This window comes from Scomber japonicus, chromosome 19 (genome assembly GCF_027409825.1).
Source record: "Scomber japonicus isolate fScoJap1 chromosome 19, fScoJap1.pri, whole genome shotgun sequence".
NCBI lineage: Eukaryota > Metazoa > Chordata > Actinopteri > Scombriformes > Scombridae > Scomber > Scomber japonicus.
This window is the reverse complement of record NC_070596.1, coordinates 8,073,042-8,089,390: the sequence shown is the minus strand read 5'-3', so window position 1 is coordinate 8,089,390 and position 16,349 is coordinate 8,073,042. Positions and strand designations below refer to the sequence as shown.

The 16,349-nt window shown below is 40.2% G+C and overlaps 1 protein-coding gene across 3 annotated transcripts in view; it reads left to right on the top strand.

Annotated features, from left to right (window-relative positions):
* The first annotated feature begins 3,798 nt into the window (after positions 1-3,798).
* Positions 3,799-16,349, top strand: part of grin1a (glutamate receptor, ionotropic, N-methyl D-aspartate 1a) — a 33,111-nt gene continuing 20,560 nt past the window's right edge. For 2 of the 3 annotated variants that reach the window (XM_053339898.1, XM_053339897.1), the window contains exons 1-5: positions 3,799-4,047; positions 7,016-7,150; positions 7,688-7,864; positions 14,708-14,770; positions 15,547-15,644. In XM_053339898.1, the coding sequence (XP_053195873.1) occupies positions 3,799-4,047; positions 7,016-7,150; positions 7,688-7,864; positions 14,708-14,770; positions 15,547-15,644 (722 nt within the window). The remainder of the gene's footprint in view (positions 4,048-7,015; positions 7,151-7,687; positions 7,865-14,707; positions 14,771-15,546; positions 15,645-16,349) is intronic. The other variant, XM_053339899.1, reaches the window with a different exon arrangement.

The following is a 16,349-nucleotide window of genomic DNA, read 5'->3' as shown; positions in this document are numbered from 1 at the left end:
AATAGCCTTGGGTTTCCTCAGCAACAACAAGCTCCAGGGTACTGCGTCTAGCCATGTAAGATAATGACTGTCTTCCGGTTTGATTGTACACCCCCTGGTGTTTCCGAGCATAACTACAACAACAAACAAGGCATTGAGCATAAATATCTCTGTGCATGCTCAGAGGTCAAGAACCATCTGCCACACTGACTCTGACCTGCATTCTCTGTCCACAGCACTGATCCTAAACCATATTTGGTTACCCACCAGCTTCTGTGGCCTACCCTGCTATACCCTAACCATCAAAATCGTTTCATGTCTTTTCCCACCCACTGTAGCGAGTGACAGGACTGAGCCTTAACCTAATTAATGTAGATTCTGTACATATGTTAAAAAAACATACACAGCGGGATATTTGTGTGCTTTGCTTTAAACAGCTGTCTGTGCAGATTATGCTTCACTGACCGCAACATAACTAGACTTGAACTGTGAAAAACTCAGATTAAGTGCAGATTAATTCATGCATCGTAATTCTCCAGCAGCAAACAAACAAACTTATCCCATAATGGCTGCAGAGCAGATTGGTCCAGCCTTATTGATGGGTAAGTAGTGGGTGAGTGCACTGGAAGAAAGGCAGAGGAGGGCTTCATAACCTCATGTAATAAGAGACCCACACACTCACACACACAGCCATCCGATTATGGTGAGTTTAATACAAACTGGCTGAGGCCGTCATACCAAAGCTGGGAGGGTAATCATTAGGTGAACACCGAAATGTGTTCAGTTATTTTAAGTGGTTTGAGGGTGTCGGGGAAGTGTCTCATTCTGTCTGTGTGGCTAGCATTTTGAAGACAGCGTGTTTTGTGGCCCCAGTAGCTTATTCACTTCAATGAGAGAAAATGTCTTTGAAAATGGATCTATTCAGGCTGAGCTCTGGAGGGAGAATGTGCATTAAAATCCTGGAAAAAGCCAGAGCCTGAAGAACCAGAACTGCTCTCAGTTTCTCCAAAATTCATACTAATTCTAGACAGATTCTTTGAATACTGTTGTGTCATTGATGTTAAAAATGTTCTTCCCTTTCATACTATTGGTGTGAGTGCTCTTTATGGATCATTTCATCCTCTGCTTCCTCTGTTTTCCTTTCTTTGATTTGTATAATGATGAATTTGTGTGATAGCTGTTGTTTATATTATGGATTTTTTGGCACTTTTTTGTCTGTGTTAGGAGTCTACCAGTCACATTTCCCTGTTTACACCTGGGATTGTATAAGGTCATGATGTAACAGGAAAATACATAATCAATTCAGGAAAATGGCTCATAATAAAGACAGGTGTGAACAGCAATGTGTCTCAGCTGTCCCCTTGTGGTCGGATCATCTGAAACACATGTTAATGCCAGGTTTAAACAGGGCCGATGTGTTCTTGCTACCTCCATCACCTGTGTTTAACACCCACCTCCACACCTGCTCCAAATATACCCTTTTTCACAGCACACATTATGACACAGGTGGAACTAATAATATTAATGAAGGTGATGCTCCATTTTTCAATACTAAAATGCACATACACGCACAATAGTACTTGAATTTAAAAAAAGCTGTTGTATTGTTATTAGTAACACCTGCTTTTCCCACCATAAGTGAAAATGTCTTCTGCCAACAAGGTATTGCCAGATTTTTTGCCTACCTTGTTTTTGAACTGTTGCCTGTCTTTTTCAGCCTGCTTGCTTATTTATGCTCTTTTGGAAACTTGTTTCTAGCTCTGACCGCCTCCCCAGTAGTGACCTCTGCTGTGTTTTCATACCGTGAGTAAACTTTCTTATCTGTTCAGTGTGAGTCTTGCATTTGAATGACTTAAATTCCCTGAACTAAATAGAATTGAAAGTGTTCAAATATAATGAGAAACCTTGTTGTGCTGCTGTATGTGCTATAATGTAGAAAGCCAAGCATTAGTCACAGCCCTGCTCTGCTCGCTTCTGTAATGGGTGATTTATTTGGTTTGGTGTTTTTATTATAGGACTGGTTTACCACATTATTGTATCTTCTTTTCTATCAAATATAATTTTATCTGATAAGGTATGACATTATAAATCATTCTGAAATTACATTTTTCTTGTCTGAGTGTATCAAAAGTAAAGTGAAAATTTCCAAATCATATTTGAGACAGCCTCATTTTTGGGAGCACACAGCCAACAGCTGATGAATGTTGATTTCTTCAGCCTTGTGATTAATTTATCAGCTCCCTGCAAGACTGAGAGACACCACTGTGTTGTGTGATTTATAATTCAGAACACTGTTCAATGAATTTAAACTGGCCTTGTTTCCAAAAACACCTTTTCTAGTTGCAGGAATTGTTGATATTAAGACTGAAAAGCCCAGAGGTAAATGCTCCTGAGGTAAAAGTATTTATGTGACAGTTAATAATGGAAATAAAAAGAACAAATGTCTGCCTGAGTCTCTCTGACTGAAATGTCTTGTTACCTTTTCATTGTGGCGTGCTTATGTGTTTTGTTGGAGTGATTTATTTGGATGCTCCCTGCTGTGATGAATAAACTCACTGTCAGCTCGCCACACAATATTTCCTCAGTGTAAAGATCCTCCTTTGTACCATGTTGTAAAAAAGAAAAAAAAATCTTGTTGCCTAGGTAACCAGGAGGTTGATTCTGCTGCTGCAGGGATGCTCCCAACACTTACTTACACACTCCAGAGATTACACAACATCTTCACCACAGTCTGATTTTACTCCTGTTTGCACACACACACACACACACACACACACACACACGCGTTGGAAGTGGGGCTCGAAAGACGGATGTCACTGACATACTGCGAGATTAATGAGCTGTCTACTGAAAGCTCCACGAAAAATTACTCCTCTTCCAGTTTGGAGGAAAATAACTCGCATCGAACCCATTTCCACGGCTAAACTCTGACCTAAAAGCTGATATATTGGAATAAACACGCTTCCATCTGTTCTTCTGCAATCATGCTATTTCAGAGGAAAATCTCACAACCGTCTGCTACTCATTTCAAAGCACACGCAATAACAAAGCCCACATATGAATCTGAATGAATTTCATATCCCATCCATGCCCTGCAGGTATGCAATTTAACACTGCACGTGCGCTTCCCTCGGTGACGTCCGTCATGTCATATAATAAATAACATAGTAATCGAGAGTCTTTTAAACAAGTAAGTGCATTTATTTTTCATACGATCAGCTTCTGCTTCAGCATGAGCAGCAGCAGCACGCCAACGCGCAAAACCCGGAGTGGGTAGCCGATACGGCGGGAGCGCGCACTACCGCCGACGCGCGCATGCACAGCTGTCAGCACCAAGGACAGCAGCCTCGCAGCCCTGAGCGACCAGCCAGCGACGCATCGCTGTGATCAGTCCGCTCAGAGCGCACGGAGAAGCGGCTGGAGGAAGCGATACACACCTCGGGGAGAAAGCCGCCTGGAAGCTCGGACTATGCTTTAACTCTTCCCTCAGAAGAAGGGGTCTGAGGAGGAATTCTGCAGAAGAAAGACAAAAATAAAGGTGCACAATGCGGTTTGGAGGTCTGTGGTTGGGAGGCTGCCCCTGATATAAGAATGCACATTCCTCCGCATTGCACATAAATCCACCGATTTTTTTTTTCCTTTACGATTCTTGCTTTTTTTTTTGGCCTCCCTCCCTCGCTCTCAACGCCCACCTGGATCGTATCTGCAGTCGTGCAAGCAACTGGCTGAGCCGAGCTGCTGTCCAGAAGCTGGTCGAGCCGACCCGCCACCGGGGAGAAAAGCGACCGGGCTGCACTGTGCTGTTTGGTGTTCCACACGATGCGTCTGTTTCTGCTGGCGGTGCTCTTCTCGTGCTCCTGCGCGCGGGCCGGCTGCGAGCCGAAGATTGTGAACATTGGGGCCGTCCTGAGCCAGAAGAGATATGAGCAGGTTTTTAAAGATGCCGTGACCCAGGCCAACCAGGTCTACGGCAGGGACAAATTCAAGCTGACCGCCATCTCCGTAACGCATAAACCTAACGCCATCCAGATGGCACTCTCCGTGTGCGAGGACCTCATCTCCAGTCAGGTAGTTTACCACCACCTCTGCATGATAACTGCTTTCATTTATCTCTGAATCGTAGCATTTGTCTCGCAGGCATGTACGATCCACGCACTCATTCATCTCACTGTAAAATGGTGATGCTGTGAGACTCTGCAGGGGTGTTCTTTTTTTCTTTTTTTCTCACCCTGTGCTTCGCCATAAAGTTGGGGCTTTCAGGAAACATTTCCTACATGTCATAATCAGACGTGTATTCTCACTCAAAGGCCATGATTGGTTGCCATGGCCACATCATCAGTCTTGAACTCTGAATGGCCAAATTGTTTTATTTTTTTCTTCTACAGGCTCAGCAGGGCAGCTGTCCATTCAGCACGCACATATTCCCAAATGCACAGAAAGACTAAAAGAAAGCAGGCCTCTCATTTATTTAATTTGGCATCCACCCACCACTTTTCACACATAATCCCACATATTAGTCCACATTGTGTAATTGTGAAACACAACTCCCCACAGACCCTCTGTTTACAGACATCCAAAAATAGGCTTTGGTTGGGGGCATATCTCGGATGAGAGGGCAACTGTACATATCAGGACACACAGCTGCAAATTTACTGAACTGCAAAAGAAAGCAGTGAGGGGTGAAAATGTGCAATACATCATTTACAATTAGCGACTGGGCTGTCAGTATGTGTGTTGCATGATAACATTGGCAGGAGGAGAGTGACATGGCTGTGGACAGTTGGAGCAAAACAGTTTACTGTATGTTGGCCTTCATGCGTGGATCTCTCTCTGTGCTGCAGTCTGTGTGGTTAACATGAACAACTGTGTTTAGAAGTGTGTAAGAATGAGTTTCACGTCAGTAATAGGCACATTTTCCAGAGGTTAATTTTCTCTGAGCGTAAGGCTTCATGCCATATGTGCTGCACAACTAACACATAAAACACATTTCATAAGTAATGCATGCTGAGTGTGAGCACCTTCTGAGTTATCTAAACGCTGACGCACACTGAAATGCACCATCCATCCTCTCGTGTGATGCTCAACGTGGTTTTTTAAAAAGCGCCAACATTATGTCACAGCATGTCGAGGTGTGAAGTCGCTCTTGCTCCCACACACACACACACACACACACACACACACACACACACACACACACACACACACACACACAATTAGGCTTTATTCAAACAAAAAAAAGCACACCCACAGCTTTCAGTGCTGCTCTCATGTCCTTGGTCTTGTGCTTAGTGTAATGAGTCTAATTGATACAGGCTTGTGCAATAATACTGCCTCATCCAGTCTCCTGTCACATGCTCGCTCAAAGCTTGAGCGTGCAATCCACCCATTAGGCTGGGCACATTATAACAACAATGATTCAGATCTCCACACACACACACACACACACACACACACACACACACACACACACACACACACACACACACACACTTTTTATAAATTAGACACACATTAGACACACCTCACACCTAATTTAGGCAGATACTCCAGAGAAGGTTTAATCAGATGAGATTGGCTTGTAGGCGATAACCATCACTGAGAAGGGAAGTCCATGGCAGATGGAGGAGTAGATGCCTGGGAGCAGTCCTTGGAAGATAGTCCTCATTTTTGACCCAACCATACGGGCTGCTCATATCCAATAATCCATGCCTGCACAGCAATGCCAGTTTTATTCCCTTTCCTTCCATAAATCTGAGGCAATTCTCAAGGCTGGGCTTTAAGAGAGGCACACAGAAATGATTTTGCTTTATTTGCTGAAGTAGTTGGCCAGCTTTGTTTGCTTAATGCGGGGATAAGACTGAATCAAGCGGCCCCAAATTAATAATAGTCCGACACAGCCCACACATTGAAGGCATTTTGAACAAAGGAGATTTCTTTGCTCTTCTGTTTCTCTGTTATACATGAGTTTGTCCCTGACTGTAATCTATATAGATATTCACAGTTCAAACATGTTATTTTTAAACTGTTATACAACATTTCAGAGCAGCGGCTGCACCCACTAAACGGATGAATAAATGTAATTAAAGTACATACAGGTTTAATTTATGTTGATGTTGAAAACCAGATGTTTCAGTCAAGGCTGGATTATCGACTAGCGAATGTGGCCAACCGCCCCGGAGCCCCAGATGGTCAGTGACCCCGAAGGTCCTAGACTCATGTAACAATTAGTATGTAATACTTTGATTAACTGTGACTGTAAACTGAAATTGACGACAGGCTCCAGACTCCTGCATTACTGCTAAATCTGAAAGGCTCTGTTTTATTAACCGTTTTAGACAGTTTATATTCTTCAACATTAATGTCATAGCGTTATCGTTAAGGTAGGGAAAAACAGAAGGCTCAAATCAATCAATCAAAACATCTTTCTTTCCTCTGGGTCCACTAGAGGATTCATCCAAACCTGGCTTCAAAACAGCTCTGGAATCAAGATTTCATCAGCTAACAGTGATGAGTCTGAAACATCTTTTATTTCTACATTATGCTGGAAAAAGCATTTTATAAGTCACACTTGTGCATAGCAAATGTGTTTTGTGTGTGTGTGTGTGTGTGTGTGTGTGTGTCTGTGTGTGTGTGTGTGTGTGTGTTAACAAACTCAACAGAGCCAGATCTATACACCAGATCAAGATTGTATCAGTTATTTTTTGCATTTTTGTTTTATTCGCTTCATGCTAGAATTAAAATACTTTAAGTTTGTTTCATTTAGTTAAAGACACTGTGCGCTTATGTGTGTATGTGCATTGTATGTGTGTGAGTGATAAATATTTAAATATGTTTATGCATGCTTTGTTGTACGTGTCATGTTTTGTTTCCTGCTGACTGCAAAAAAAATGAGAGAACTATGCAATAAAAAAAGAAAAAAGAAAGATAGTAAAACTGCAGTACGGCTCTAAGATTTAAGCCTTTATCAGAGTGTGAGTAGTGGTGTCTTAATGCCAGCGCCAGAATGACAAAGTGCTCTTCTCCTGTCTCTCTGCAGGTCTATGCTATCCTGGTGAGTCACCCTCCCCAGTCCAATGACCACCTCACCCCGACGCCTGTCTCCTACACTGCAGGCTTCTACCGCATCCCTGTGGTGGGGCTCACCACCCGCATGTCCATCTACTCAGACAAGGTGAGTGATGGATGAGAGAGATGTAAAAAGAGATAAAGAGAGAGAGAGAGAGAGAGAAGGAAATGGGAAGAGAGTGAGTGGAGAGTGAGGGAGTGAGGAGCTCCCCTGGGGCGGCTTCAAACGCTTCCTAGATTAAACGTCCCATCACTGTCCATTAGGCGAGCTGTGATTAAATGGCTTTCTAGCTTAAAATTGAAAGAACATCATTAATAATGTCTTTGACCTAAGTAATGTTTTTATGAAGCACAAGCCATTAATAATGAAACTTTAAAGGAGTCACATAAATAAAACTCCAAGGACTTTAATATCTTAATTTAAAGTCGATTACAGTATCATAATACCTAATCTAACAAATTATGAGAAATCAGAGGAAATAAATTCAAACACTTGTCCATTAGTAATTTGGTTTGGTATTTATTTATCACTTGAAACAGTTCTTTGTCCGCTTATTTCTACATATTACGAGTGATGAGTCATTCATGAAAAATATAAGGTGTTACATAAAACATTTCTATTTTTTGCCTCGTTCCCCTTCAGAGTATCCACCTGTCCTTCCTGCGGACAGTCCCTCCCTACTCCCACCAGGCACACGTGTGGTTCGACCTGATGCGGGAGTTCAACTGGAACCACATCATCCTGATAGTGAGCGACGACCACGAGGGGCGGGCTGCTCAAAAGAGGCTCGAGACCCTCCTGGAGGAGAGAGAAACAAAGGTGAGACGCTCCTGCACCTAGGGGCCCTCCCCACAGTGTGTGAGCGTGAGCACGCGCGGTTGTGTGTGTGTTGTAAGGCCTCTGTTTTTTAAACCTCAAAGGTCTTCTATGTATGTAACTGTTTTCCTTTCTGTTATGTGGCCACATCTCTTTCTCACCATTGTGTAAACATTGGCTAACATTCCTAGAGACATCAACAGCGTCTAATGTGGTCTAATCTGACAAAAGTTTGTATGTTTATTTGCTCATCTTCACGTTGCTTTTCACCATAGTCCAAATTATCCTGTGTCTATCCACAATGGGAGCCAAATAGCGGACTTTAACGTGGGGCTTTGCAAACCATCACAGACTGAAGTGTTTGAAGAGTTTATCGGGGGGGGGCAGGTGTTTATCTCCCCTCAGAGTGTGATGAATGGCCGGTTTCATTGCTCTGCACAGTGGCCTTGTGTTTATTGCACCCTGCTAGGTCATGTTCACAAGATATGGGAGAAGGTTTCGCCTTTTCATATAGCGCTGATGCATCCATTCTAAGTGTAGCTCTGAGCTGTGTATGTGGGTCAGTGAAATGCTGATTCCCCGTGAGCCAAAACAGACTTGAGATTGCGACGATGCATGCCCTTTAGGAACGGAGAGCGAGCGAGAGGGGGAAAAAACAACTGCCATCTATTTCATCTATTTAATAAGATGGAATTACCTAGGGATATAATTTTTCTTTATACTCTGTGATGCTTGTTCCTCTCTGAGGATCTTTGCTGTAATTGTGTGGCAGGGTGAAATGAGTCCTGATTCAGAGGTTTAATTAAATCAGATGCTGAAGAGACAGTGAATATAACACATAACCGAGTCTAATTCTCAGAACGTGCCGACGGTTAAGGTGAACGCTGCTTAAATGAAGTGACCAGGATCATATTGATTAGCAGCAACCAATAGGAAATATTTGCAACGGCATCCATGCAAATTTAAATGACGGCACTGACGTTGGAAATCGTTAAGCAGTGACTCACATGCTGCACAAGAGAGAAGAGAAGAGAACATTTGTGTATTGAAAGCCTTTGATGAGAATCCAGGAAGTCCTTTTATGTTTGCATAATCTGGGTTTGGATCTCAAAATGAACCCATCTGTGAGTTCTATTGAATCTCATAATGCTGAGAGAAGTTGCTGCAACTCTCTCTTCTATGAGGCTGTAATCATGCATATATTTAATTATAACTGCAGGGCCAGCTGGAACATTTCTTGGGTCCTGAGAAGGATTTATTAAAATCCCCCAAAATGTGTGCAGCAGAAATGAAAGTGAGAACCCAGTAAAACTCAAAGGATAAGGCTGACGATATCATATAAATTTCTTATTATCTTTAAATCCCACGATAACACCAACAATGAACTAACAAGTATTATGTGTGTATTGAAAGCCTCATACATCTCAGTTCTCTGACCTCCACTGCTGTGCAAAAACTATTAAAAGCGCATTACTGAGACACACCTCTGCACTAACATATTCTTTCATTACCATTAAACAGGCAATGTAGTTTCTTTCGAGTCAGTCCAGCACACACCATCCTCCTGCCGTTAATACTCAGAAGTGCACCAAATGTGTATTAATCCACAGCTGAAAATAGTCCCCAACAAATGTACTATTTCAACCCAGTCTAACATCAAAATGTGTGATAGCTACATTTGTCCACAGAGCATAATGTATTAGTTTCACAATAAGGGCTTTAAATTGGTATTCCTGAGAATGCATTTGAAGCATTTTATTTTTTAAATCTTCATTCAATGTATATTTAGTGAATATAATGTTTAGTTTGTCAGTTATTATGGTGTTTTTTTCAGGTGTAGCCAGAGAATTTTGAGAACATTTTCTATCGTTGCTATGGTGGTTGCTATGGACGCTGCTATCTCTGAAACCATGTAGCTCACATGTCGTTTGAATGATGTTCTGCTACTTGTGATATTTTACATAGCTGAGATTTTGTGTGTGTTCATGAAGCCCCCCCCCCCATTCACACATACACACACACAACACATATTGGTGATTGCAGCTGACTGGTGGCATTCTGAGATGGAATGAATCTGGCAGCAGACAACCCAAAACAAGAGTCAATCACTTCCAGTCCACCTAAAATATAATGCTATTCCTAACCCTGACCTGCTGTTGCTCTTAATTTGGTCAAATCAAATCTTTTACCATGGTCGTATAAACAGGATGAAGATTGGGTTTTCAAACTGGACATTTCACATCCCTTGCTCTCCTTTTTCATTTATACTTTCATCACACACTATAAACATAATTTGTAATTGTACCTTTTATGGACAGTATAGTTAGAAATGATGACATGTTTACACTAAGCTTGGCATATTAAGTAACCTGCAGCATCATCTTCCACACAGATTCTCTCATTAAGGGCTGAAAACATAGATAGATTTTTAATTTCATCGTGAATATGTAGCCTATTGAAATTTCAAAGGGGTTCTGTGAAGTTATGCATGAGCACAGCTGTGTCCGTAAGGCTAAACCACATCATTGGAAAGGTTGATATTGACCTCTGACCCTTGAGCCGGTGCATGTTTGAAGGCTTATCACTCATTATCATTACAGAAAGGTCTTGACCTCAGCCTCCATGTGGGTGTGGTCACCATTGGGCACTATCAATTTTTTAATTTTTTTAAAAGAAGCAATTTCACCCATTTAAGGATTAGATTTAAAAAATCTGATAACACCATTGGGTTTCCTAACCCCTAAAATCTCCTGAAGTAGCCACACTGCCAGCGTCTAATTAGGAGAATATATCAATGTATTTAAAAATTACAGTTCCCATTAGAGATGAAACATAGAACTTGTAATGAAGTGTACAAATCAATCAGGATACTTGTAGTTCTTCCAGTTTACAGTGTAGGGTTGTAATTATGCTTATGAAAAATGGATCATTACTAAATACATTATACTGCATGTAGATGATCAGGATGAAAAGAAATCATGAGGATGCCATTTCACCTTGGATAGTTCAGCTGTTTTTTGAGTTGTGTTTAATGTCGGTGGGAGTTATGCAACCCTTCAAAGAGCGACTAAGGATCTTATTTTTGTAATATGGCCTCCAACTGTTTGTTTACCCCTGCCCGGGAATGTAATAAAATGTGTACATGACAACACTTAGAGATCCTAAATCAACTACAAGTCCCAAAATGCATTGCCTCAAGAAATCAGTCAATCGCAAAGCTTCAAATTCTTCAGTTACATAAAGTAACACAAATACAGCAACAGCTCAGATAACTACATAACGCAAAGACAATGATTCAAACAACATGCAACTATGTGGTTTCAGCGATAGCAGCGTCCATAGCAACCACCATAGCAACGACAGAAAGCTTGAAAAAATCTCTGTAGTAGTTACAAACTAAACATCATAGACATTCACTGATAAATCATAAAAGTGATTTACACATATCTTAGTAGAAATGTTACAAAAATACATATCTATAACTAACTAACTAACTAACTATATTCTTTACATGGAATGTTTTTCATAATAATAAAAATATAGAATAATGCCAGCCTTATCTGTTGAATATTACTTGTTCCACTGAATGTAAAAAGAACCTCTTAAAAAAGCAGATGATACAATAACACTAAGATGTACTTCCTTTACTTACTTAAATATTTAGATAAGACAAAAAGAACATTTTTTCACACTGCTGATTTTTTTTTTTGGCCCCCTGGTTGCTCAGCAGCCGTGAACAGTTACTTAACTCATTTTGGCCTGAGAACATGAAATCCAGTGTGTGTCACGACACCAGCATGATAATGAAAGCTTTCCCAGCAGATTCATTCCATGTTTGTTTGAGTTCTTATGCCGTCAGCTCAAAAAGCCTGAACTCAAAATGCAGTAACAGCTTTGACTCTTTTAGATGATGTTTGATTTCAGCTTCGACACATGATGCTAAAAAATTAAAAGAGAGAGGTGCTATTCCCGCTAAGCACATCGTTGTGTCACACAGATGCAGTACATTTACATAGTATTTTTAGCTTCGCGGCAAGTTGTTACCGGGGTCGCACCGTCACAGGAGGATCACTGTCACCACCAGCTAAGAGGTTCTGGACACAGTGGACTTAGTCAGAGAGCAAACGTGACCAACACAACATGAAATATTAATGCCTGACAGAGGATACAAAAATAGAGCGCACAGAAAAACTCTTGGGGAAAAAAGACAAAGGCAGTATTTTTCCTTCAGAGAGATGCTCATGGAGACTGAAGCCACATAATTCTGCATAGTTACTGTGTATTAAATGCAGATAGTTGATAGTTTTTGTATGACTGAAGTGGATTGTGATTCAAATCTGTCTTAATATTTTAGTTTTCCCAACAAAAATGGTAAATACTTTTGCTCTTTTTGCTTATTTCAATGGTAGTTTCATACAATTGTGATGTTATTCCACATCATCCTTTAAAATATCTCATAATCTCTCAACATTTTGCAAAATGCATTACTAGAATAGGAGAAATCAACCATAACCTCAATACAATTTGTTGAGATTGGAAAACATATCTTAGAATCTTAAATATGATGATTTAACATTTGCCTCTTAACATTTAAAGTCACGATTACTCCAATTAACCTGACGAACACAAAGATCACGACCGCCTCAGCTTGTATAATCGGCCCCCGAAGGATTTCAGTTGATGTGATTGGAAGCGTTTCTGGTCGACGTTGTTGTGAGTTTGCTTGTCAGTATGAATATTTTTAGTGATCGGCGTTGACTTTGTGAGTGGAGGGAGACAGACCCAGAGTGCACTGAGGTGTGAGCTGTGAGGCCAGGCAGCTGTGCAAAAAAAAGAAAAGAAGCCCTGTCAAGCAGAGAGCTGCAGTACTTCCCAGCAAAATGGCTTCCTATCTCAAGCGGGACTCCGGAGCGTCTGCTCTCATAGATACTGGACTGAAATTCAAAATGGTGACGCCTCAGGTCCGAGAGGGTGAAGAGTCTGCATTTAACCTTCTCAGCAACTACTGAAAATCAGAATGTTGTGTTGTGTCCTAATTCCATACGACATACTAAATACAGTATTTACTATATCATCTTTATAGTATATGTTATATCAGGTACTATACAATGTATCAATATACTGTTTTACACTAACAGGATAACATTGGTCAAACTGCTACTTTGGAAAGACAATTAAACATCACAGATAGAAAGCAACTTTTTTTTCTAAAGATTTAATACTTCTTTGTTTTCTTAGATCTTTCTGAAGCTGCCTGACAAACATTTTCAATTCATTTTAATTCCTTGCAGCTTTCAGGTCAATCCTCCATTGTGTGTAAAAAATCCAATGTTTTTAATATGAGTAATATACTTGATTTTGACACTTTTCCATTGTGAACACATTACAGGATCAATGCCTGTTTATTTAGTGTGTCATATGAAACAGAGACACAGCTTTTGACCACTTTTTGGGATTAAATTGTGTGATAAATTATCACAGTGTGACTCTTTTACTTGAGTTTGTGATTTAAGCTCAAGTACTGCTTTTTTCAGTCTGATTGGGTTAAATTAGACTGTTGAATAAAAATGCTCCATGCACATATGAAGCTATTTAGCCAGCTTTGATGTGCATTGTTCCAAGTGTGTGGTAAGACTAGTTAATAATATTAGTGATAACTAGCAGCAGCTTCTGGCATTGGTGCGTCTGAGCTTGTGAAAATGTTGTCACCTCAGCAGATGGTTGGATAGATGAGCAGCTTCCTATTTCAGTTTATTTGCAAGTTTACACACTGCACACCTTTTTATAGAGTTAGAGTTTTTTTAGGAAGTCCAGATGTGGACATGCTTTGGACTGAACACATCTACATAACTTAACAACAGTATGGGTCTAACATTCAGAACATTACATTAACACCATCTAGCTGCTGTAGTTATGCACTCTAGAATAACCTAAAGGAGCTTTACAAAAATGTTACAAATCATTTTTAAAGAATACTTGTGCTTAATGTCTGGTTAGGTTTGGAAAAGGATCATGATTTGGGTTAAAAATGATCACTTGAACTGTGGATTATACTTTCTCAAAGTTATGCAACCTTAATCGTCAAGGCAACAGTAAGCATTAACACATTATGATAGTTGTTACTCATAGTTGGAAACATGACTCTCTCTCTGGCTGTAAATGAGAAGCAACAGCAAAGTCTACTTGTTGTCATCTAATTAGTCATCCCCCCAAACATGCCTCCTCATAATGGGGCAAAATCAATTTAAAGTCACCTTACACTGACATTTTCTGAACTGCGTCATTTCCCCCAGGTCATAATTACTACAGCTGCTAGATGGTGTAAACAGAACTGAAGGTCAGGCCTGAAACTTACATCTATAGTGTTGTTTTCTTATGGAGATAATGTTTCGTCTTGTTGGTGTCTTTGTGGTGTGTTTAAAATCTGCTCTCTTTGACGTCAGTGTTCTTTTGTTAAGATTCCAGTGTCCAGTAGTATAAGGTGTCCAGTATGGTAAAGATTAAAGAGTTAATAAGCTGCCTTTTTGTCATTTCAAAGTATTGATTATTGCTGGAGCCAGAGCATTTAGATCCAGTTGATACAGCTGAATCAGCATCATTGATAACTGATTAATCAAGTATAATTACTTGTTCCTTCTATTTTTTATCAAGTACACATGATTTCAGAATTACTATTAGAATTATTAAGTGATCATCTCTGATGTTTTTTGCAAGCCCCTCTGTTAAAGCTCCCAATTTGAAGCAGAAAAGTGGAGATTTGTTGGAATGCTTTACTGCCCTCCATTTTCAACTGTTTATAATATTTTTCTGTGTCTGCATATTTTCTCTGTGCACATTACTCATCAGAATAAAAAAAGGAACTATGAAAACCTCGACCAACTGTCCTATGACAACAAGCGAGGACCTAAGGTATATTTGCATGGTCAATGCACGCCGCCCACCAACTTTCCAAACGTAGCAACTAGAAACCAGCCCAAACCGGTCACCAGCCGACCCAGAAATGTCCCTCTATTGGTAGCACGTGTTTTTCTTTAATTTTTTACTTTGAGACATTTCCCTATGATTTAAATGAAGAATGGTTTTGTTATGAAAAATCTATAATTTTCGGTCATTACAGAAAAAAAAAAGAAATCAATGAACAGCGACCCGCTTTTATCATTTTCATTTTCTCCTTCAGTAAAGGAATGCATGTACTCAGAACACACACTCACACACAAAAAGAGTATGCAAGTCTTATTCCTTTGTGGAGAACCGGTAGTGTGGGACAAAACCGTTTCCCAGATGCTACTTCCTCCTGTTCTGTAGCACCTCCCTAGTTTTCAGCAGTTTTTTTGTTGGGGGAAAACGTCCCCCTCACCCCCCCTTCACCCGTTTTTAGTTACTGGTTGCATTGACCTTCTTCTTCCCCCCTACCTAACACATGCACGTCCTTCTTTGGAGCCTTGATAACCCTCAGTTTGCATGCGAACAAATGCAAAAGTTTTTTTTTCCCTTCAAGCTTTTTCTTTTTTTTTTTTTTTTTTTTTTTTTTTTAGTTCAGCCGGTTCCCCTGGATCGCTCTTTCCTTTTTATCTCTGTCTCAAAACAAAATCGACTCAAGCTCGAACCAAGCAGGTAAAGAGGCAGCATGGTGTCTACGGTAGGGAAAAGTAGCTGGCTTGACCTTTCTTATGCCCCGATCACAGGCAGAGAAAGTCCTCCAGTTCAGCCAGGAGACTAACTTAACTGCCCTGCTGCTGGAGGCGAAAGAGCTGGAGGCCCGAGTCATCATCCTGTCCGCCAGGTGAGACCTTTATCCTGAACTGCACTTAAATGTCAACCAGCATCTGAGTGTGAGCATCAGTAGAGTTATCATGTGATGAGAAATGCACCCAAGAAAAAAAAAAACAAGGCCAGAAGATCATTTTGATTATAAAGGTGAAATTCAACTTCTGCTGGACCCAGCTGGGCTTCTGTATGTGGGTCAATGACAAATAAGGGTTGGCAAGATGAGCAATTCAAAAATATATTATAAAAGTGTTTTAAAGCAGCATCAGGTTTGTTAGAAATGTACATTTTGTATTTTTGTTGGTTTATGTCATTTGAAATAACATTTGCACCATTTTTTAACCAAAAGTAAGACTGGATGCTCCTGAAAATGTCAAATGGTGTAACCACAAAAATAATGATACATATTAAATATTTCATTCACCAACAGTGCAAGTTTAGATATTTGGTACAAAGTTTTTATGGTTACACCACTTGGACATTTTTGCCATAATCCTCTAATATATTCTCTCAAAATGGATTAAAAACAGTAATGTTATGCTGGTTGCACAAAAAAATGTGAGAATGTTTAAGTTATTCATGTGTGTGTTTCCAAATTTTAACCTCTTTAAATTTCACTGAACCACATGGACACAAAAAAACGTCATTGACCCATGTGGAGCTGAGGAGTGACTCTAATTTCAGGCTTTTAAAAAATTTGTCAAGCTTTAAAACTAATTAA